Raw genomic sequence first — 23,513 nt, forward strand, 5'->3', positions numbered from 1 at the left:
TTGAGTTGCAGTTCAACAATATTTAGTATAATAACTGCTATAAAGGGTAAAGCCAAAGTCGCACATTTATTACTCACACAGAGATGCTTACTATATACTTAACTCCATATTGGTCAGGGATTGTGTCCAACAATGTCATTTTATGTGAAAATCACCACAAATATGTATGGCTAATATGTGCACTTAGCCACAAATATTATCCAGGTGGAGGTTCCATGGGAAAGAGAGCAGCCCAGGGGAAGGAAGTACAGAGAATCAGAGCTCTGTACCTGGGTAAGTACTGGGGGGAGATTGGATTCACTTACCCAGGGGGAGGTTCCTGTCTGACCATGGGAAAGAGAGCAGCCCTGGAGCAGGAAGTACAGAGAATCAGAGCTCTGTACCTGGGTAAGTACTGGGGGGGAGATTGGATTCACTTACCCAGGGGGAGGTTCCTGCCTGACCATGGGAAAGAGAGCAGCCCAGGAGCAGGAAGTACAGAGAATCAGAGCTCTGTACCTGGGTAAGTACTGGGGGGAGATTGGATTCACTTACCCAGGGGGGGGGGGGTTCCTGCCTGACCATGGGAAAGAGAGCAGCCCAAGAGCAGGAAGTACAGAGGATCAGAGCTCTGTACCTGGGTAAGTACTGGGGGAGATTGGATTCACTTACCCAGGGGGAGGTTCCTGTCTGACCATGGGAAAGAGAGCAGCCCAGGAGCAGGAAGTACAGAGAATCAGAGCTCTGTACCTGGGTAAGTACTGGGGGAGATTTGATTCACTTACCCAGGGGGAGGTTCCTGCCTGACCATGGGAAAGAGAGCAGCCCAGGAGCAGGAAGTACAGAGGATCAGAACTCTGTACCTGGGTAAGTACTGGGGGGAGATTGGATTCACTTACCCAGGGGGAGATTCCTGCCTGACCATGGGAAAGAGAGCAGCCCAGGAGCAGGAAGTACAGAGAATCAGAGCTCTGTACCTGGGTAAGTACTGGGGGGAGATTAGATTCACTTACCCAGGGGGAGGTTCCTGCCTGACCATGGGAAAGAGAGCAGCCCAGAAGCAGGAAGTACAGAGGATCAGAACTCTGTACCTGGGTAAGTACTGGGGGGAGATTGGATTCACTTACCCAGGGGGAGGTTCCTGTCTGACCATGGGAAAGAGAGCAGCCCAGGAGCAGGAAGTACAGAGAATCAGAGCTCTGTACCTGGGTAAGTACTGGGGGGAGATTGGATTCACTTACCCAGGGGGAGGTTCCTGTCTGACCATGGGAAAGAGAGCAGCCCAGGAGCAGGAAGTACAGAGGATCAGAACTCTGTACCTGGGTGTGTGGATTAATTTACCCAGAAAGCGGTTTCTATATTGCTGTAGGAAGGGAGGAGGAAGTGCAGACAAACTGTTAATGTGGGTAACTGGTGGATGAGGGCACAGCAATAGGAGTGGGTAATAGGGGAGCTAAGGCTTATAAAGAAATAGTTTATGTATAGAAACATGCCTGAAGCCAAACCTGCTTGCCACATAAAGGTGGAGCAATGGCAGATGTTACAAAACATTCCTATTGTCTTGGGACAGACAGATGGCAGTTTTACTTAAAAAAACATGGTTGATAAATAAATAAACAAATCTTATGCAAATAGGCTCAATTAAGGAGCGGCACACAATAAAAAACCATAAAAGAAATATATATTTCAAGGCCTACGGCACAGATACACGGGGAGATATATGGGGGGGATACACAGGGAGATATATGGGGGGGATACACAGGGAGATATATGGGGGGGATACACTGGGAGATACACTGGGGGGATACACAGGGAGATACACTGGGGGGATACACGGGGAGATACACAAGGAGATACGGGGGGGATACACGGGGAGATACACTGGGGGGATACACTGGGGGGATACACGAGGAGATACGGGGGGATACACGGGGGGATACATGGGGAGATACACTGGGGGATACATGGGGGGGATACACGGGGAGATACACGGGGAGATACATGGTGGATACATGGGGGATACACTGGGGGATACATGGGGGGATACACAGGGAGATACACGAGGAGATACGGGGGGGGGATACACGGGGAGATACACTGGGGGATACACAGGGAGATACACAGGAGATACACTGGGGGATACACAGGGAGATACACAGGAGATACACTGGGGGATACATGGGGGGGATACACGGGGAGATACACGGGGAGATACATGGTGGATACATGGTGGATACATGGGGGATACACTGGGGGATACATGGGGGGATACACAGGGAGATACACGAGGAGATACGGGGGGGGATACACGGGGAGATACACTGGGGGATACACAGGGAGATACACAGGAGATACACTGGGGGATACACAGGGAGATACACAGGAGATACACTGGGGGATACATGGGGGAGATACACTGGGGGATACATGGGGGATACACGGGGAGATACATGGGGGATACATGGGGGAGATACACTGGGGGATACATGGGGGATACACAGGGAGATACATGGGGGATACACAGGGAGATACACGGGGGGGATACACAGGGAGATACATGGGGGATACACAGGGAGATACACGGGGGGGATACACAGGGAGATACATGGGGGATACACAGGGAGATACACGGGGGGGATACACGGGGGGATACACAGGGGATACAGGGGGAGATACATGGGGGGATACACAGGGAGATCCGGCTGCTGCTGTGTTCTTGTAGAGAACAGTCAGGGTCAAAATTCCCAAAAAATGCCTCCCATTGGTTCCTATATCCTGGTACTATAAGCATCCCCTGCTCCCTTCTCTGGCCATTATTTGTATACTGAGCCCATTTACTTACTAACAGCTAATGGGCTCATTTATGGGCAAACCATGCTGGAGCGCTAATGGGAACACACCCAGGGGCTGCCCACCTACCTCACTATGGGTGAAGACACACGGAGCTACTAGTAGCAGCTACTTATCACGGCTACTAAAACAGACAATGCTGATCATTTACTGATAATTGTCTCTGTGCGTTTAGCAGAGGGAATTCTCAGTACTGTCTATGGCAGGAGATTTTCTGGCGTTTAGTAGCTGTGACAAGTAGCTGCTACTAAGTAGCTCTGTGTGTCTGCACCCTAACCCTTTTCAAAACGCTACCTTCACTATAATTGTGGCTTTAGCCAGGGCGGGGGCAATATGAAGGCAGCACTGCTTGGGCGAGGGGTTTATCTGCTGTGCTGGGACATTGTATCTTTGCTCAGCACCCTATGGGAAACTGGGTAACCCTATTCTGGAGTTTTTATGATGCCATACATGCATACGTTATATACCGTATAGACTTGAGTATAAGCCGAGTTTACAGCACGAAAAATGTGCTTAAAAACTCATGCTCGGCTTATACTCGAGTTTATACGGCTTATATTCGGACTGGCTTATCCTCGAGTATATACGGTATTAAAATATGAATTACACAGTCGGTATCGGGGCTGTTTTTAAGGCTTTCAAATGCTCTCAGGGCCCTCATATTCAGGGCCGCCATCAGGGGGGCACAGGGGGTACAGCCGTCCCGGGCCCGGGCGATTTTAACTTTAAAAGGGGGCCCGGCCGTGCTAAAGTTTTCTTAGTAGCTCGGGCCCCCTTAAATCGATTTTAAGGGGGCCCGGTGGTCAGCGGGGGATCCTATTGGTCGCGCCCCGTGCGTACATCACGTCAGTACGCACGGGGCGCAAACTTATAAAAGGGCCTGTCTTCTGCCGGCACTCAGAAGCGCCGAGGTGTCATACAGGGAAGGCCTCGCCGGAGAAAGCCGGAGGAAGCCACCGCCGCCGCCAAGGAGGAACCGCCGCACAAGACGCTGGCTACCAATGTACTGGGGGAAGGGGGGCACATCTGGCTACCAATGTACTGGGGGAAGGGGGGCACAGCTGGCTACCAATGTACTGGGGGAAGGGGGGCACATTCTGGCTACCAATGTACTGGGGGAAGGGGGGCACAGCTGGCTACCAATGTAACTGGGGGAAGGGGGGCACAGCTGGCTACCAATGTACTGGGGAAGGGGGGCACAGCTGGCTACCAATTGTACTGGGGGAAGGGGGGCACAGCTGGCTACCAATGTACTGGGGAAAGGGGGGCACAGCTGGCTACCAATGTACTGGGGGAAGGGGGCACAGCTGCTACCAATGTACTGGGGGAAGGGGGGCACACTGGTACCAATGTACTGGGGAGGGGGCAAGCTGGCTACATGTACTGGGGAGGGGGGCACAGCTGGCTACCAATGTACTGGGGAAGGGGGGCACAGCTGGCTACCAATGTACTGGGGGAAGGGGGGCACAGCTGGCTACCAATGTACTGGGGGAAGGGGGCACAGCTGGCTACCAATGTACTGGGGGAAGGGGGGCACAGCTGGCTACCAATGTACTGGGGGAAGGGGGGCACAGCTGGCTACCAATGTACTGGGGGAAGGGGGGCACAGCTGGCTACCAATGACTGGGGAAGGGGGGCAGCTGGCTACCAATGTACTGGGGGAAGGGGGGCACAGCTGGCTACCAATGTACTGGGGGAAGGGGGGCACAGCTGGCTACCAATGTACTGGGGGAAGGGGGGCACAGCTGGCTACCAATGTACTGGGGGAAGGGGGGCACAGCTGGCTACCAATGTACTGGGGGAAGGGGGGCACAGCTGGCTACCAATGTACTGGGGAAGGGGGGCACAGCTGGCTACCAATGTACTGGGGGAAGGGGGGCACAGCTGGCTACCAATGTACTGGGGGAAGGGGGGCACAGCTGGCTACCAATGTACTGGGGAAGGGGGGCACAGCTGGCTACCAATGTACTGGGGGAAGGGGGGCACAGCTGGCTACCAATGTACTGGGGGAAGGGGGGCACAGCTGGCTACCAATGTACTGGGAAGGGGCACAGCTGGCTACCAATGTACTGGGGGAAGGGGGGCACAGCTGGCTACCAATGTACTGGGGGAAGGGGGCACAGCTGGCTACCAATGTACTGGGGGAAGGGGGGTACAGCTGGCTACCAATGTACTGGGGGAAGGGGGGCACAGCTGGCTACCAATGTACTGGGGAAGGGGGCACAGCTGGCTACCAATGTACTGGGGGGGGCACTACTGGCTACCAATGTACTGGGGGAAGGGGGGCACAGCTGGCTACCAATGTACTGGGGGAAGGGGGGCACAGCTGGCTACCAATGTACTGGGGGAAGGGGGCACAGCTGGCTACCAATGTACTGGGGGGAAGGGGGGCACAGCTGGCTACCAATGTACTGGGGGAAGGGGGGCACAGCTGGCTACCAATGTACTGGGGGAAGGGGGTACAGCTGGCTACCAATGTACTGGGGGAAGGGGGCACAGCTGGCTACCAATGTACTGGGGGAAGGGGGGCACAGCTGGCTACCAATGTACTGGGGGAAGGGGGCACAGCTGGCTACCAATGTACTGGGGGGGCACTACTGGCTACCAATGTACTGGGGGAAGGGGGCACAGCTGGCTACCAATGTACTGGGGGAAGGGGGCACAGCTGGCTACCAATGTACTGGGGGGCACTACTGGCTACCAATGTACTGGGGGAAGGGGGGCACAGCTGGCTACCAATGTACTGGGGAAGGGGGGCACAGCTGGCTACCAATGTACTGGGGGAAGGGGGGCACAGCTGGCTACCAATGTACTGGGGGAAGGGGGGCACAGCTGGCTACCAATGTACTGGGGGAAGGGGGGCACAGCTGGCTACCAATGTACTTGGGGAAGGGGGGCACAGCTGGCTACCAATGTACTGGGGGAAGGGGGGCACAGCTGGCTACCAATGTACTGGGGGGGGCACTACTGCCTACCATGTATTAGGGGGGCCCTGCTGGCTACCATGCATTAGGGGGGCCCTGCTGGCTACCAATGTACTGGGGGGGCACTGCTGGCTTCCATGTATTAGGGGGGCCCTGCTGGCTACCAATGTCTCATATCTGTGAGTCCTTTGTACTAGTGGGAGGGGGCCCCAGAATTTTTTTTTGTGAGGGGCCCCGTGATTTCTGATGGCGGCCCTGCTCATATTTAGCCCTATAGTCACCTGGTCTCCCAACAGGCTGAATGGCAGGCTCTTTCCTTCACACATGGAAGCAGGGAGGAGCAAGATGGCTCAGGCCACGCCCCATTATACCCAAACCCCACCCATAATCCCCTCAAACAGCTTTTATCGCTTGAGGTTCCCCCCTGCCATGGGCCCCTGACTGCATTACCCTCCTGGGGGCCCTTATAGGAGTATTAGCAGTAGCTAAAGGCCTTGGTTTAAAAATCCCTATATCCTAATAATTATTGGGACCTCCCCTGGGGAGGGGCACTACCCCCATCCTATATGAGAGAATATATACACTTTAAAGTAAAAGGTCTGTCAGTCCTTAATGTTCCTGAGCAGAGGGAAATAATATCACCAGGTTTTGCACTGACTGATTCAGTTCCTCTGAGGTGAAAATGGCTCCCAACCCACAACCACCCCAGAAACAGTGTTTAACAAGAACCTGTTACTTCCAAATAAAACAGCAGGAGCGATACCGACTGATATCCGCGCTGTTTCCCTCCGGCCTCACACTCTGCCGCGCCATTCAGGCACCAGGTGACTGCGCGACATTTCCCGCCGCTCCCGCAATCCCTGAGCGCTGATTGGTCAAGTTGGTTTTCTTCTCGTCATGTGACAGCCGCTCTCTCTGAAGGGCCTATGAGCGGCCAATCAGGTCTGGGAGGAGCGTAGGGAATTGTGAGGTGCGAAGTTCGCCGGTAACAGTGCTTTGTGTGTGTCATAATGGCATGTTGGGGGGCAGTACCGGTAGGTAGGGGTTGAAGTCTGAGGTAATAGAGATATTGAGGTGGGAGGGGCAGTCTGGGCTCATATGGGCTCAGGGCTCTTGAGGTAAATCAGTTGTAGGGCAGCAGTGCTGGTAGGTCTGGGGGAGGGTGAAAGACTCTGGTATCATTGGGTATAGTGGTTGGGAGTGGGTAGTGCCGGTAAATTGTGGGTGTGGTCTGGGCTCTGAGGTAAAAGAGTAGTTGGGGGGGGGTGCTTTATCTCCATGGCAACAAGTGTATCCCATAGGGTCCCCTTTTCTGGAGACAAAAAATGGCTTTCCAGTCCGTGTCTTCACCTTAAGCTGGCCATACACATAGCGATTTTCGATCTTTCGTGCGACCATTGGTCACATTACTGTATCTCATACCACATGGCACAAGAGGGGTAGATCAGCCCTGAACGTAAAATTTGCTCGGGCGCCGTTGCCGATCAACGAGTCGACCAATATCCGCAGCCTTTTGCAATATCGTTTGCCTTGTCGAGCAGCCATACACGCACCGAATATCTTTCGGATGATATCAGTACAGTAATCCAAAGTCGCGCAAAGTTGCCCACAGGAGGAAACGTCAAACCACTTCAGATTACCAAAGCGATGTAAAGGGCTTTCCACTGGTGACTCCTATTGTTGCTGGTGGAAAGCCTTTTTGGAGCGGTTAGTTGCCAGAAATCAATCCCTGGGACATCAGCCTTAGGGGAAACACCCAGAGCTACTTGTACTAGTAACAGCTACTTGTCATGGCTACAGGGCTACCCAGGGCACAAATAAGCACTCACCCCAAATCCCCCCTAACTGGCCTTCAGGCTGGGCCCCCTTAGCCCATAACAAGGTTACAGATATATAGAAACATTGGGGTAACAGTCACCCCGCTATAGTTCCAGGGGTACCCAGGGAACAAATAAGCATTCACCCCAAATCCCCCCCCTAACTGGCCTTCAGGCTGGGCCCCCTTAGCCCATAACAAGGTTACAGATATATAGAAACATTGGGGTAACAGTCACCCCGCTATAGTTCCAGGGGTACCCAGGGAACAAATAAGCACTCACCCCAAATCCCCCCTAACTGGCCTTCAGGCTGGGCCCCCTTAGCCCATAACAAGGTTACAGATATATAGAAACATTGGGGTAACAGTCACCCCGCTATAGTTCCAGGGGTACCCAGGGAACAAATAAGCATTCACCCCAAATCCCCCCCTAACTGGCCTTCAGGCTGGGCCCCCTTAGCCCATAACAAGGTTACAGATATATAGAAACATTGGGGTAACAGTCACCCCGCTATAGTTCCAGGGGTACCCAGGGTACAAATAAGCACTCACCCCAAATCCCCCCCTAACTGGCCTTCAGGCTGGGCCCCCTTAGCCCATAACAAGGTTACAGATATATAGAAACATTGGGGTAACAGTCACCCCGCTATAGTTCCAGGGGTACCCAGGGCACAAATAAGCACTCACCCCAAATCCCCCCCTAACTGGTCTTCAGACTGGGCCCCCTTAGCCCATAACAAGGTTACAGATATATAGAAACATTGGGGTAACAGTCACCCCGCTATAGTTCCAGGGGTACCCAGGGCACAAATAAGCACTCACCCCAAATCCCCCCCTAACTGGCCTTCAGGCTGGGCCCCCTTAGCCCATACAGGCTGTAGGTAAGGGCTATGTTGCACATATTGCATGTATTAGTTGGGCACATACAGACTGGGTGTAGGGGAGGAATTATTAGGAACACAGAGCAATGAATCAGAGGCTGTTTATAGTCACAGTGATGTGCGTCAGGCTCACTTACAATAGATGACGATTGCATATAGTAATATTCTGGACCTAAGACACATAGAACAGAGTGTTCTGTTTTTCTCCAGGACAATTGGTAAGATTTACCATTTAAGAATGTAGAGCAGCACCCAAAGATATAATGTACTACGTAGCACTGTATAAGCTTACACTATAGATAAATACAGGGAGGACAAGCATTATAATAAATAATTAAGTATAAATACACAGATTAAATGACAGCAGGAAGAATGTCCCTGCCCCAAGAAGCTTACAATCTAAAGAGGCAGATAACATACAGGTACAAATAAGAGGGCAAGATTACACAAAGATTGGGCCAGATAATGTTCTAGTGCCCCAGAAGCTAGGATCTGAGTTTCTTTTTGAGGAAGGGAAAGGCAAACCAGTACCATGTATTATTCATAATTGCCTACAGGGTTAGGGGTTATTTTCATTTATCCATTATGTTTTTACCTTTAAAGGGGGCCCCGCCGTGCTAGAGTCTTCTTAGCTCGGGCCCCCTTTAATCAGGCCCAGGCCCTGTCATTGCTGGCGTCCTCCGCTATCTCCCGTGGCACCCCGCTTCATCTGCACTTTTATAAGGTTGCGCCCGTGCGTACTGATGTCACACGTACGACATTTTTTTATCTTATAAAAGTTCAGATGAAGCGGGGAGTTGTGGGACATAGTGGAGGAGGGCACCCAAGCCAGAGGAAGCAGGAGCAGGGGCGGAGGAGCCGGCTGGAGGAAGCAGGAGGATAGTGGGGGGACCTGGAGGATGCTTGGGGGTGCCCTGGGGGAAGCAGGAGGATGCTGGGGGGAGCTGGAGGATGCTTGGGGGGCCCTGCAGGAAGCAGCAGGATGCTGGGGGGGAGCAGTAGGTTGCTTGGGGGGAGCAGGAGGATGCTTCGGGGGGCCTGGGGGGAAGCAGGAGGATTTGGCGGGGGAGCTGGGGGATGCTTGGGGGGGAGCTGGAGAATGCTTGGGGGGCCCTGCAGGATGCTGGGGGATGCTTGGGGGGGAGCTGGAGAATGCTTGGGGGCCCTGCAGGATGCTGGGGGGGAGCTGGAGGATGCTTGGGGAGCCCTGGAAGAAGCAGGAGGATGCTGGGGGGAGCTGGAGGATGGTGGAGTGGGAGTAAGCAGCGGGGAGTGGGCCATAGTATGAGTAATTTGGGGGAGGGGCTGGCTAGCAATGTTTTAGGGGGTACCTGCCCTGGCACCAATGCAAAATGTAACCCCTGGTCACCAAGGTTTTAGGGGGCCCTGGCTACCAATGTTTTAGGGGGCCCTGGCTACCAATGTCTATGTGTCCTTTGTATTGATGGGAGGGGTCACTGGGGGAGGGGCCATTGGGGGCATGGGTGGAGGGAGGGCCCAGAAAATTTTGTTGTGAGGGGCCCCGTGATTTCTGATGGCGGCCCTGGCTATAGAGTGCAAGACATCAGAATGAAAAGCAGAGGATACATTCAGGGGAATGGGGATAGTGTCCCTGTTGTTAGCAAACCTGGCTATTTGGGGAGCAGCTGATTAGGGGTGCATAGAAGGTTACTAACAGGAGAAATAAGATGTTCCAGGTTTAGAGGCTAGGGGTAGGTGGGAGACAGGGTGGCAGTTAGACAGGCCTGTTTGGATAAAGAGGGGAAAGTGGCAGCCATTAGGGAGGAATAGAGTATGAGGAAGGAGTAAGGCAGCTAAGGAAGGAATGAAGCAGGTTGAGATCATGTACAACTGTGAGTCAGTCAGTCGGGAAGGGATGAAAAAGGGATTAATATGGAAAACAAGAATTGTAGGTTGGATTTGTTATTAGATATGAGAGTAGTACAGTAATGGTGTGTAGCCTGGGCAGTACTGAGGCACCGCATTTATAGACATTTATAGGGCAGGAAGTCTGGTTTGGCTGGGATTTCCTACAACTCTGTGGGCCGTGAGCAAGAGCTAAGGGACTATGTCTGATCCTCTGTTGTGCCTTCCTTGTTGCCCCCATTTGGGGCATAGTGATGCCAGGAGATGGTGCAGATTGGCCCTTGTATCAAAGGATGTAATTCCCAATCCATTCCCGCAGTGGAGATAAATATTGTTGCTTGTAGTCCGCAGAATGCCAGTCCCTGACAGTTTCCTCTGTTAAACCGATGAGGCAACAACCTTGTATTCACATAAAGTAGGTTTATAGATCAGCAACAGAAGGTTGAAAACATCATGACATGAGTAACGTTGGATCTTGACCCGCCCTTCTCCCAACCAACACCCTCCTTTTTACCTGTTTACTTACCATCCCCAATAAACAACACGGACACCAATTCTTCGGATAAAATGGCCGCAGATAATTTATTAACAACAATCAAAGTTTTAATTTAAAACATAACATATATAACAAATGTGAAACAACATTTCAAACATAACACAAATGTTTGTATAACAAACAAACCAACTTTTAAATAACCAAACACTGTAACAATCCAATAACTGCGCAGCGCAACTGGCGCTGCCAGCTGCCCTTCTAGCCCGGAACCAACTACCCAACAAAATCACCTCCTAATCCACTTTCTTACCCCTGAGGTTCCAAGCATGCCAGCCCCAATTAACTATAAAACTCCCCTCCTAACCCAACTATTGTTTTCCCCCAACTTAATCACCCCGCCAACGACACTCCGCTATCTCCACCTCTATAGGGAGGGAGGGTGGGCGTTTTACTATGCTGACTAAAATGGATTGAGAAGCGGGAACAGTTACCCGCATTTTATACCCCTTACAAATCAACCAATCACCTGCAACTGGGAGTGGCTAAGTCTTACCAACGTATCTGTCATGCCCCTGCTTCCCTACGTTTTACTACGGGTCATTGGGCTACTTTCTATAAATTTAATTTCTCATATTAAAACGTGCTATTCACTCTGGTGCCCAGTAGGTGGCGCTGCTTTTAGCTGCAATGTCTTCACTGCTACCTGAAACTCTTGGCCTCAGGTTCCCATTGGCTTATTTGTCCCCTGGGTACCCCTGGAACTATAGCGGGGTGACTGTTACCCCAATGTTTCTATATATCTGTAACCTTGTTATGGGCTAAGGGGGCCCAGCCTGAAGGCCAGTTAGGGGGGGATTTGGGGTGAGTGCTTATTTGTGCCCTGGGTACCCCTGGAACTATAGCGGGGTGACTGTTACCCCAATGTTTCTATATATCTGTAACCTTGTTATGGGCTAAGGGGGCCCAGCCTGAAGGTCAGTTAGGGGGGGATTTGGGGTGAGTGCTTATTTGTGCCCTGGGTACCCCTGGAACTATAGCGGGGTGACTGTTACCCCAATGTTTCTATATATCTGTAACCTTGTTATGGGCTAAGGGGGCCCAGCCTGAAGGCCAGTTAGGGGGGGATTTGGGGTGAGTGCTTATTTGTGCCCTGGGTACCCCTGGAACTATAGCGGGGTGACTGTTACCCCAATGTTTCTATATATCTGTAACCTTGTTATGGGCTAAGGGGGCCCAGCCTGAAGGCCAGTTAGGGGGGGATTTGGGGTGAGTGCTTATTTGTGCCCTGGGTACCCCTGGAACTATAGCAGGGTGACTGTTACCCCAATGTTTCTATATATCTGTAACCTTGTTATGGGCTAAGGGGGCCCAGCCTGAAGGCCAGTTAGGGGGGGATTTGGGGTGAGTGCTTATTTGTGCCCTGGGTACCCCTGGAACTATAGCAGGGTGACTGTTACCCCAATGTTTCTATATATCATTGGGTGTGGGAAAGTATTACTTGTATATAGGAAGTGATTATTAGGGCTGAATGTTTGCCTGTTTATCCCCATAGGTTGGCCTTCCTGCAGTGCTGGGGGGCTAGGGGTTGGGCACAGTAGAATTATTTACCAGAGGCTGCTAAGGGAAAGGATGTGACATGTTTACAATTCCAATTTCAGGCGGGAACTACTTTCTAGCCGCAGTCGGACTACATTTCCCATGATGCACCGGTTAAAGCGAGTGCAGTGAGTCCGCCTTGCCGCTGGGGGCGCTGCCCGGCCGCTGTGCGCCCCATTCCCCGTGTGCCGGCGCTCTCTCGCTGGTGCCCGTCCATGTGTTAGTGTTTGTATCGCTCTGTGCCGGCTCCTGGTGGCTGTTAGTGTGCCAGAGGGAGGAGGGCCCCAGACACACAGTCATTCGGATCCAGCCGGAGCTTTTTCTATCTGCCCCAGGTAACTGCCCCCGGTAACTGCCCCCAAGCATGGGTGCCGAGGTGCAGGGGGGGGGGACGGGACAGGAGGGGGGGGAATTAAAAGTCATTTGAAGACGTGATGGATTTAAAGGGGGAGGGGGGGCTAAAGGGAAGGCGGAACCACGTGGTGCCGGAGGAGACACAGATCCTATTGTTCCCAATCAATTAAACAGGCAGCAGCTCCGGCCGCCGGCTCCGCTCCCAACTCCGGCCTTGGGGCCCCAAGGGACACTCTGTAGCGCCTGCCTGCCGTAGCCTGGGAGCAGGTAACTACCCCGGCTGGGGGTAACTGTGCCTCCGCAGGGCCGGGACTTACTGGCACCCGTACCGTGGGGCTTTACATTGTATAGGGAGCGGGGCAGGGGTACATTGGGGGGCTTTACATTCTATAGGGAGCGGGGCAGGGGTACATTGGGGGGCTTTACATTCTATAGGGGAGCGGGCAGGGGTACATTGGGGGGGCTTTACATTCTATAGGGAGCGGGGCAGGGGTACATTGGGGGGGGCTTTACATTCTATAGGGAGCGGGGGCAGGGGTACATTGGGGGCTTTACATTCTATAGGGAGCGGGGCAGGGGTACATTGGGGGGCTTTACATCTATAGGGCGGGGCAGGGGTACATTGGGGGGCTTTACATTCTATAGGGAGCGGGGCAGGGGTACATTGGGGGGCTTTACATTCTATAGGAGCGGGGGCAGGGGTACATTGGGGGGCTTTACATTCTATAGGGAGCGGGCAGGGGTACATTGGGGGGGCTTTACATTCTATAGGGAGCGGGGCAGGGGTACATTGGGGGGCTTTACATTCTATAGGGAGCGGGCAGGGTACATTGGGGGCTTTACATTCTATAGAGCGGGCAGGGACATTGGGGGCTTACATTCTATAGGGAGCGGGCAGGGGTACATTGGGGGGCTTTACATTCTATAGGGAGCGGGGCAGGGGTACATTGGGGGGCTTTACATTGTATAGGGAGCGGGGCAGGGGTACATTGGGGGGCTTTACATTCTATAGGGAGCGGGGCAGGGGTACATTGGGGGCTTTACATTCTATAGGGAGCGGGGCAGGGGTACATTGGGGGGGCTTTACATTCTATAGGGAGCGGGGCAGGGGTACATTGGGGGGGCTTTACATTCTATAGGGAGCGGGCAGGGGGTACATTGGGGGGGGCTTTACATTCTATAGGGAGCGGGGCAGGGGTAATTGGGGGGCTTTACATTGGTATAGGAGCGGGGCAGGGGGTACATTGGGGGGCTTTACATTCTATAGGGAGCAGGGCAGGGTACATTGGGGGGGCTTTACATTCTATAGGGAGCGGGGCAGGGGGTACATTGGGGGGGCTTTACATGTCTATAGGGAGCAGGGCAGGGGTACATTGGGGGGGCTTTACATTCTATAGGGAGCGGGCAGGGGGTACATTGGGGGGCTTTACATTCTATAGGAGCGGGGGCAGGGGGTACATTGGGGGGGCTTTTACATTCTATAGGGAGCGGGGCAGGGGTACATTGGGGGGGCTTTACATTCTATAGGGAGCGGGGCAGGGGTACATTGGGGGGGCTTTACATTCTATAGGGAGCAGGGCAGGGGTACATTGGGGGGCTTTACATTCTATAGGGAGCGGGCAGGGGTACATTGGGGGGGGGCTTTACATTCTATAGGGAGCGGGGCAGGGGTACATTGGGGGGCTTTACATTCTATAGGGAGCGGGGCAGGGGTACATTGGGGGGCTTTACATTCTATAGGGAGCGGGGCAGAGGTACATTGGGGGGGCTTTACATTCTATAGGGAGCGGGGCAGGGGTACATTGGGGGGGGCTTACATTCTATAGGGAGCGGGGCAGGGGTACATTGGGGGGGCTTTACATTCTATAGGGAGCGGGGCAGGGGTACATTGGGGGGGCTTTACATTCTATAGGGAGCGGGGCAGGGGTACATTGGGGGGCTTTACATTCTATAGGGAGCGGGGCAGGGGTACATTGGGGGGGCTTTACATTCTATAGGGAGCGGGGCAGGGGTACATTGGGGGGGCTTTAAAAAGTGAAACGGGAAGGAGTAAGTTCTGTACAGTTGAGGGGCTGGGGGGGCTGGTTTGGAAGGAACTTGGGGTATCGCTTTAAAGGGCTTTGGTGAGGATGGGGGCAATGGGGGAGTAAAGCCGCAGTAGTTACGGGATGTAACTACATTGCTGGGGGGCTGAGACCCTTACATTGCTGGGGGGCCCTCCCACAGGGGTACTGGGACCCTTACATTGCTGGGGGGCCCTCCCGCAGGGGTACTGGGACCCTTACATTGCTGGGGGGCCCTCCCACAGGGGTACTGGGACCCTTACATTGCTGGGGGGCTGAGACCCTTACATTGCTGGGGGGCTGAGACCCTTACATTGCTGGGGGGCTGAGACCCTTACATTGCTGGGGGGCTGAGACCCTTACATTGCTGGGGGGCTGAGACCCTTACATTGCTGGGGGGCCCTCCCACAGGGGTACTGGGACCCTTACATTGCTGGGGGGCCCTCCCGCAGGGGTACAGGGGGACTGGGACCCACTCATTGCAAAGGGCCAGTCCCTGTGGTGGGGAAGGGGGCTCTTGGGGACCCCTATGTTGCCGGGGAACAGTATGGGGGCGGCTGAGAGACGTTACTATTGCCTGGGGGGATACGGAAGTGCATTAGGGGGCTATAGGAATGGGGCCCCCCAGTTTGCGCTTGTGTGGCCCCGGGGGGTTCCCTGTGTCTCACCGTGTCCCGTTGTGTTCAGCAGACCCTTACGGACGATGCCGCGGAAGAAGGTGACGGAGGGCTCCGGCCCGGGGAATGGGGCAGCGCGGCCCGGGAGCAGGAAGAAAGCCGCGGCCTCGGCCAAGAAGCGATCCCGCCAGGAGTTCAGCAGCGACGACGACGATCTGGACGGGAGCCCGGGCTCCGACGGGGGATTCCAGGGCAACAACAACAAGCGGGGCCCCGCCAAGGGAGCAGCCAAAGCCCCCACCGCCGTCATTGTCACCGAACCGGAGCACAGCAAGGAGAAGATAGTAAGGGGGCCCCCTCCTCTTTATTGGGGGGCTTTTATATTGTTATGATAAGGAGTCACAATAACCTAGTTTAGTGTTCAGCTGAACTACAGCTCTGCCTGTGGGGTCAAACTTTAGGGGGCACTGTAAGTGTATTGGGGGGGCCCTAGGGTACTGAGTGTGGGCATTCCCAGTATAACATCACTTGTACATAGGGGAAAGCACCCATATTTATATTATGATTAATAAGCCCCAGCACCCCCTTACCACCCCATGCCAATTTGTGATGTAGATGGTTCATCATTTAGGGGAGTCTTTCACTATTACACTTCTATAGTGATTTATTGTACTGTTTGTACCCTTTTTAGAGTGTTACCTGCTGTAATGAGCAGTATTGTTATTATGAGGGGTCACAGAGGGATAAAATGGTGTCCGACCCCCCCCCCCCCACACACACACACATGGCAGATAATGGGAAAGTACCAGCATGAGTGCCCTTCTTTGTTACAGAGGCAGAGCAGAGAATACAAAGGAGACTTAAACCCCCCCCCCCCCCCCCCCATAAGCCCTTATTCACCCTGCAGACTCGCTTTCCAGTCGCCTTTTCATGCAGTTCGATGCAAGTCTGCCCCATTCATCTGTAATTCAGCCAGACCTTAGTGCAGTCACGTACTGAGGGTCCTACCTCCGCAGGGTTGAACCATGTCCCTGCCTCTCTCTATTAGTGGCAATCCCATTTTCCAGTATTTAGGAGCTGTATTTTGTTACTAATAATGTAATAAACATTATACAGGAGAGCACAATGATTATGTAAGGTTCTGTAATAATGATCTGATACACGTCCGGACCGTCTTGATTATCTGTGTTCCCCGGCCCTTAGCCAGGTTATCTTGACTTACAGAAATGGTAAATTATTGGTGTGTTCCTTAGGGTGAAAACACACTGGGCTACTAGTAGCAGCTAATTTTTTAAGGCTACTGAACTCCAGAAAATCCCCTGCCATAGACAATACTGAAAATTGCCTCTGCTAAAACACATGTAGAGACAATGATCAGTAAATGATCAGCACTGTCTGTTTTAGTAGCCACATCAAGTAGCTGCTACTTGTAGCTCTGTGTGTCTTCACCCGTACTAAAAATACTTTCTTATAGGAATTTATATCTATTGAGTTTATTTAACTTAATGAAACATTTCTGTATTTTGCAGAAACTTGAAGGCTCCAAAGCTAAAGGTCAACTTCTGATCTTTGGTGCCACCAACTGGGACCTCATTGGGCGTAAAGAAGTGCCTAAGCAACAAGGTAAGGGTCTGTGAAGCCACACCGTGTCCTAATAACCCCCAGGGAAAGCATTCCTGGATAATCCATCTCTGTTGTTTACCGAGGGGTTCATTATCCTGAGGCTAATGTCTAATTTTTGTTCAATTTACGCTGGCTGGGTGAAGCCCCCCAGAAGGCAGGATACGGTCACTCTTCCTGTTCTGTAAATAGCTGCACGTTGTTCCCTTTATTTGTGGCTTTAAATGGTAGCAAGTGCATGTGTGATTCATGCAAGAAAATAGATATTAAAGGGGAACTCCGGCTGCCCAGTCAAAAGTGTGAATAAATACCATTTTTATATGCTGAAATCCAGCTGCAAAACAGTAGTTCTAAATTCAGCATCCTTTGAAATCCTGGAACTACATAACCCACAATGCATTGCACTGTGATGTTCCTTTCCTTATTGACATCATGTGTGCAGCAGGGAATTGTGGGATTGGGTGGATGCAGGCTCAGGACAGACAACAGTAGTAGTAGTCAGCCAAATCAGCAGGGGAACAGAGGGGTCTTAGGGAACTGTCCCAAACCATATTATTACATTAAACATCATGAAAAGGCTGCATATTTTTTAGCTGATGTATATTGCAAGGTTGCTTGAAACTGTTTACTTTTCAAAAAGCTTAAAGGACAAGTCAACCCAAAATATAATTTTTTATTCTTGAAAATTCTAAGCAACTTTGCAATCTACATTTATTAAATGTGCAGTAGTTTTTATGGTTATTTGTATTTATAATTGCTATTAGGAGTGTTTGGCCTTTCCTATTCCCTGCCTTGGGGGCTCAGACTGAAACAATGTAACACAAGGGAGCAGCCTGACAGACCTGACTCGCTGGAGGAGACTGAGCTTTGCAACATTGTTTATAAAGTAACAACCAGGAGTTCAGAAAATGCTGCTTTCAATACCAATTACATTTACACATAACTTTTAAAGCCGTAAACATTTTGGAAAGTTGCATAGAAAAAATGAATTTTTTTTTTTATGAAGTTGTTTGGGTGAAGTTCCCCTTTAAGCAAATGCTCAGACTGGTATAGTCCCTTTGTAACTCTCGTGGTAATGGAATTTCAATATTTTCTTTCCTTTATTCAGCTGCCTATCGTAATTTGGGCCAAAACCTGTGGGGGCCCCACCGATATGGCTGTCTGACTGGGGTGCAAGTACGGACTGTGGCCGCTGGTCCCTGCGCAGCTCACAGCTTGCTCATCACTGTGGAGGGGAAACTGTGGAGTTGGGGTGAGTAGGGCAATGTCTGCTGTTTAGAGAGAGGTTCTGGGAGCCCAAAAGCCTTGGGCCAGTGGCTGTTACAGTGAGGAAAAATACTTTGTGGCTAATGGCTTTTATTTTTCAGGGCGTAATGACAAGGGACAACTTGGGCACGGGGATGTAAAGCGAATCGATGTCCCTAAACTGATCGAGAGCCTGAAGGGGGAAGTGTTTGTGCATGGGGCATGTGGGCGGAACCACACCCTTGCACTGACAGGTATGACTTACAGCAGCCATCACTCATAGCCCCAGCCGTGCCTGTCTCTTGTGTCGGTTATTAGGGGTTTCTGTATGCTCACTGTATACACCCATTCCTTGTACAGCGCCATAGAGTATGTTTGTGCTTTATAATAACTCCACCCTTTTCCTTTCCCCAGAAAATGGATCCGTCTATGCTTTTGGAGAAAACAAAATGGGTCAGCTGGGGCTGGGGAACAAGACTGATGCTGTGCCAAGCCCTGCACAGGTACCGTATGCCTCTCTTCCCTGTGTCTAATCTGTATTGCTGAGGCAGATAGCCATTTTGTATGGATCGTTCTGTGTCTCATTAATCTCATTATATATTCTATGTCTAGATCCTTTATAATGGGCAACCCATCACCAAGGTGGCCTGTGGGGCTGAATTCAGCATGATCATGGACTGCAAGGGGAATCTGTATTCCTTTGGCTGCCCCGAGTATGGCCAGCTAGGTATGAACTGACACTGTTACACAGCATATAATTCCCTCTGCCATTTAACATTTTATTCTTGAACCAATAAATGTATTTGTAGCTGTAATATTGGTGTGTAGGCGCCATCTCAGTGCCTTGTGCCTGAGTCTGAGCTTTCAGCCAGCGCTACACATTAGAACTGCTTTCAGCTAACCTATTGTTTCTCCTACTCCCATGTAACTGGAGGAGTCCCAAGCCGGACTTGGATTTCTTACTATTGAGTGCTATTCTGATACCTACTGGGAGCTGCTATCTTGCTCCCTTCCCATTGACCTGCTGATCGGCTGCTGGGGGTGAGGGGGGGGATATCACTCCAACTTGCAGCATAGCAGTAAAGTGTGACTGAAGGTTACTGTAATTACTTCAACTGGAGACTTGTTTGCATTGTCCTGAATCTTTCTTGTTTCCTTACTTTAGGCCACAACTCCGATGGCAAGTACATAGCCCGAGCCCAGCGCATAGAGTACGACTGTGAGCTGATCGCCCGCAGAATCGCCATATTTATAGAGAAAACCAAGGATGGACAGGTTCTGCCAGTTCCCAACGTGGTTGTGCGGGACATTGCCTGTGGCATCAATCACTCGGTGAGATTATAGTCTCAGAGGCTCTTATCCTGCCCTGTATTCACTTTCCCATAGACCTTTGTGTGACGTGAGAGAATATGTATGTATGTGTGTATCTGTGCCTGTGAGGGTCGCCCCAGTAGTGGCGCCCTGTGCCTGTGAGGGTCGCCCCAATGTGTCCCTATCTACTGTAGCATTCACTAGCGGGTGCTGCATTACTGGTCATGGCCAAACTCCCTTGATGTGACCTGACCTTCCGTAAAGGCACTTTGATAGGCGGGGCTCCTCTTTAATAGCCGCTATTGAACAGCCATGGATAGAAACTGGTTATTTGCTCACTTGCACCCCCCCCCCCCCCCCCCATGTAGTCCAAAGAGGTTGACTGGTTCTGTAACTTTTCATTTGCCAGTTGGTACTGGATTCCCAGAAGCGCGTCTTCTCCTGGGGGTTCGGGGGGTACGGCAGGCTGGGACATTCAGAACAGAGAGACGAGATGGTGCCCAGACTGGTTAAACTGTTTGACTTCCCGGGCCGTGGCGCCTCTCAGATCTACGCCGGAGCCACGTGTTCTTTCGCCGTCAGCGAGATGGGTGAGTGCATTAGCGATTCGCCATCTGTATCGACAATTTTATCCCATTAAGCAGACAATGTTTACAAATACTTTCCTGTTTCCAGGGGGATTGTTTTTCTGGGGCGCAACGAACACTTCACGTGATTCCACCATGTACCCGAAAACTGTGCAGGATCTCTGTGGCTGGAAAGTACGGAACCTGGCGTGTGGGTGAGTATTGGCATCTGTGTGGCACTTAGGGGCACAGGCTTGGGGGGGGGGCAATGGGCTTGGGGGGGCTACTGGGGAGATACCATCCTGCTAATGTGGCTGTGGCGCGTCTCTTGCAGGAAGAGCAGTATCATTTTGGCAGCGGATGAGAGCACAATAAGTTGGGGACCCTCGCCCACATTTGGAGAACTGGTGAGTAGGTGCTTATTGGTACAAATGCCTCCATCTTATTGTGGGGGGGCGCTATCATTAATGGTGCGTCTGTGCAATATCAGCCTTATCTGCCCTTTGTTCAATTAATTGTCAAGTTTTTGGGATGAGGCACTTTTTTCCCAGTGTTCTGCTGGGGAGGGAGGGGCTTGATCCAAACAGTCTGAACATTATTGGTGCATTACTCACTTGCTCAACAAGGGAAGTCGGCCTAAGGGCTGCTGCATGCACTGCATTGTAGCTAAGTATGCACCGTATCTGTCATCAGAATGCCAAAAAGGGGTGCAAATCTTGGGGTGATGATGGCAATGGAATTAGCTTTTCCTATAGTGAGGGGAATGGGGTTTGGTCCTGACAGCGGAAGGTGGTGTTGATGTGAAATGCAATACCTTTGCAGCGTCAGCAGAACTTGCCCTTTAAAGGGGATATAAACCCAACCATAACACTGCCCCACTGCGCCCCCTAGTGTTGCTATAGTCGTAATTCTAGATGCAAGGAAATTCCCCAATGAGAATTCTACTGAGCAACAATGTGACTGTAAGTGCAAGAGAAGTGACCAATGAGAATGCTGATTCCCTGTGTCAGGCCCCTTGCTGGTACCTTACATATAGAGATAATGATGGCATTTTCCCCTCATTATATGGCACAGGAATCAGACATGGGGATAAAGGGACAGACTTGTTCAGTGCTGGGAAACTGTGCTTATTGCTCCCAACTCCAATTGCAGGAACAGAGAACAGGGAGCCGGATTTACTCACATCAGCTGGGATTCTCATTGGGGGATTTCTTGCATTTTAATGCAGTTTTATTGGGCAATATTGCTTTAAGAATACAGCCCTGATGTTGCTGGACTACAGCTCCCAGCATGCCTCACCCTTCATTATATGTTACATTATTCTGGGATTTGTAGTCCGGCAACAGCTGAGTAACGTTTGGTTGAGCCGCGCTGTGCCGCAGGGTTTAGTTCCCCTTTAACCCTCTGTTTATTTTTGAATATCTGGATTTTCATTGGCTTTTCCTTTTTCCCCCTCAGGGTTACGGGGACAACAAGGCCAAATCGTCAACCACAGCTCAGGAAGTAAAAACGCTGGATGGCATCTACTCGGACCAGGTGAGCATGCCTTTCGGGCAGTATTTGGGGGGTCGGGGGTCCCTTGTGTGTCCCCCCTTGGCCTGACTGGGCTCGTACCATATCTCGGCAGGTCTGCATGGGCTACTCGCATACTCTGGTGGTGGCGCGGGATGAAACGGAGCAGGATAAAGAGAAGCTGAAGAAACTTCCGGAGTACAACCCCCGCACTCTGTGATGCTGAGCAGCCCCCCTACCCCAAGAGGGCGGGGCCAAGATGCCGAAAATGCAATATTCCAACCACTCCTCCCCCCCCCCCCCTACATTGCCCACTTAGTGCTGCCCGCCCCATAGGCCTCTCCAGCACTAAACCATTAAGGCAGCTGTATCTCTCTATGGGTACCAGGACTTTTTTCTTATACATTCCTCCTCCATTTGCTCTTATTTCTGGACAGCGGAGTCCGATGGGGTTAAAATTTAAGTTTGGGTGGGAACAGAAGACAGCCAATTGTCTCAAGGGGGCGGAGCTAGACTGGTACCTTAACCCACAATGCACTATTAATCTTTTGCTATGTCTCTCCCCGGCTGCATTGTGTCCCCTATGGAAGTCGTCCTGTTGGGAGGCAGGTAGGTCTGGGAAGGGGCTCATTGCCTGATCTTGCCGACTATCCCCCCCCCCCCCCCCAGAAACTGTGCAGCGACACATTTATATTTGATTTCAGTTGTTCGGAACAGGTGCCTTGCGAATGAGCCCTTGCAGTGTGCCCGGTCCCCCTGCCCCAGCCGTGCCGCACTTACGGTGCCTTTACCCCCTGTCTGCGCACACACTGACCCCCGTTGCGCCCGGTTAGCCACCGCCCCCCCCCTGCTCCCGAGCTGTTACAAAGCTTCGTTCTATGTTAGTTTGTTTCAATGTAAGAAATTCATCTCTTTGTAGAAAGGCATGACCGTGCCCAAACCCTCTGACCCGGTTAGCCGGCCCCTGGGCTACTACTGTAGAGAAGCAAATCCTTACTCTATTGCATTCCTTATTGGGGATCAGGATTCCAGGTGAAAGTTTCCAGCATTTTTGTTGTATATTTTTAAGTGGAAGTGTAATCCTCCCCCCCCCCCCCCCCCAGGTCGTTAACTTGTTGAGTAATTAATAAAAATCCTCTGTTACCGCATTGAGATTAATTAGCGGAGGTGAACCCATTGGCTAATTATATGTGAGAGGGGCGTGTCTAGGCAAGTGATGTCATTGCCTTAACCCTCCCACCTGTAGATCCAGTTTAGGTTATGGGAAAGCCATTGTTCTATTTTTGTATAGTGGGTTATTTTTTTTGTACCCTCCCCCCCCCCCCCCATTTAGAACCGAGGGTGTCTGCCCCCTAGTGGTTAGTATTACTGTATATAGGGAGCGCTTTATTTGCCCTCGGACTTGAGCGCTATGGCCCCAATGGTTTTTTCTGGGGGTTCTGAGTTGCCGCAGCTCTGTCTTCCCACGGGGGGGACTTGGAATCCTTTTCATCAGAGGTTACAGGGTTAATGGGTTACTGTTGTATCTTTCGGTTTTGAGTTTTATATTTCTCGAGTTCACTGTTTAAATAAAAGACGTCTTTGTGTATTTTTATTTTTCTGTGGGTTTTTGTATAAAAATAACTCGTTTTTGCTAAAGCAAAATACAGGGAAATGGGGTTTATTACACTTGAGTAGTAAGTTAGATGTAATCACAAAGCAGCAGTCCTGCCCTGCTTTATGGCTGAGATTCTAGCTATCTGTATAACAGAGCATTCTGTCACAGTGGCACAGATCCTATCTGATCCCCCCCCATTGTAAGCAGCAGTCCTGCCCTG

General features: G+C 51.6%; 1 protein-coding gene across 4 annotated transcripts; it reads left to right on the top strand.

Annotated features, from left to right (window-relative positions):
* Nucleotides 1-12,610: 12,610 nt before the first annotated feature.
* On the top strand, nt 12,611-23,285 carry rcc2 (regulator of chromosome condensation 2). 4 transcript variants are annotated; one of them, XM_031905644.1, is made up of 13 exons: nt 12,611-12,743; nt 15,513-15,786; nt 16,972-17,065; nt 18,171-18,314; nt 18,430-18,561; nt 18,722-18,810; nt 18,920-19,034; nt 19,473-19,639; nt 20,028-20,208; nt 20,294-20,399; nt 20,519-20,591; nt 21,643-21,720; nt 21,812-23,285. In XM_031905644.1, exons 2-13 carry the CDS (start codon nt 15,529-15,531, stop codon nt 21,914-21,916), a joined length of 1,542 nt encoding a protein of 513 aa, XP_031761504.1. In that variant the 5' UTR covers nt 12,611-12,743; nt 15,513-15,528; the 3' UTR covers nt 21,917-23,285. The 4 variants fall into 4 exon arrangements, with proteins under 4 accessions (XP_031761504.1, XP_031761503.1, XP_031761501.1 ...); XM_031905643.1 differs by having other exon boundaries at nt 15,516-15,786; XM_031905641.1 differs by lacking the exon at nt 12,611-12,743 and adding an exon at nt 12,873-13,029.
* Nucleotides 23,286-23,513: the final 228 nt, after the last annotated feature.

Source organism: Xenopus tropicalis, chromosome 7 (assembly GCF_000004195.4).
Source record: "Xenopus tropicalis strain Nigerian chromosome 7, UCB_Xtro_10.0, whole genome shotgun sequence".
In the NCBI taxonomy this organism is placed as follows: domain Eukaryota; kingdom Metazoa; phylum Chordata; class Amphibia; order Anura; family Pipidae; genus Xenopus; species Xenopus tropicalis.

Coding starts and splice junctions, on each gene's coding strand:
- rcc2 (XM_031905644.1), top strand. CDS start 15,529: ATGCCGCGGAAGAAGGTGACGGAGGGCTCCGGCCCGGGGAATGGGGCA. Junction 19,035..19,472: donor CCCCGAGTATGGCCAGCTAG/GTATGAACTGAC, acceptor TCCTTACTTTAG/GCCACAACTCCGATGGCAAG. Junction 20,592..21,642: donor CGCCCACATTTGGAGAACTG/GTGAGTAGGTGC, acceptor TTTCCCCCTCAG/GGTTACGGGGACAACAAGGC.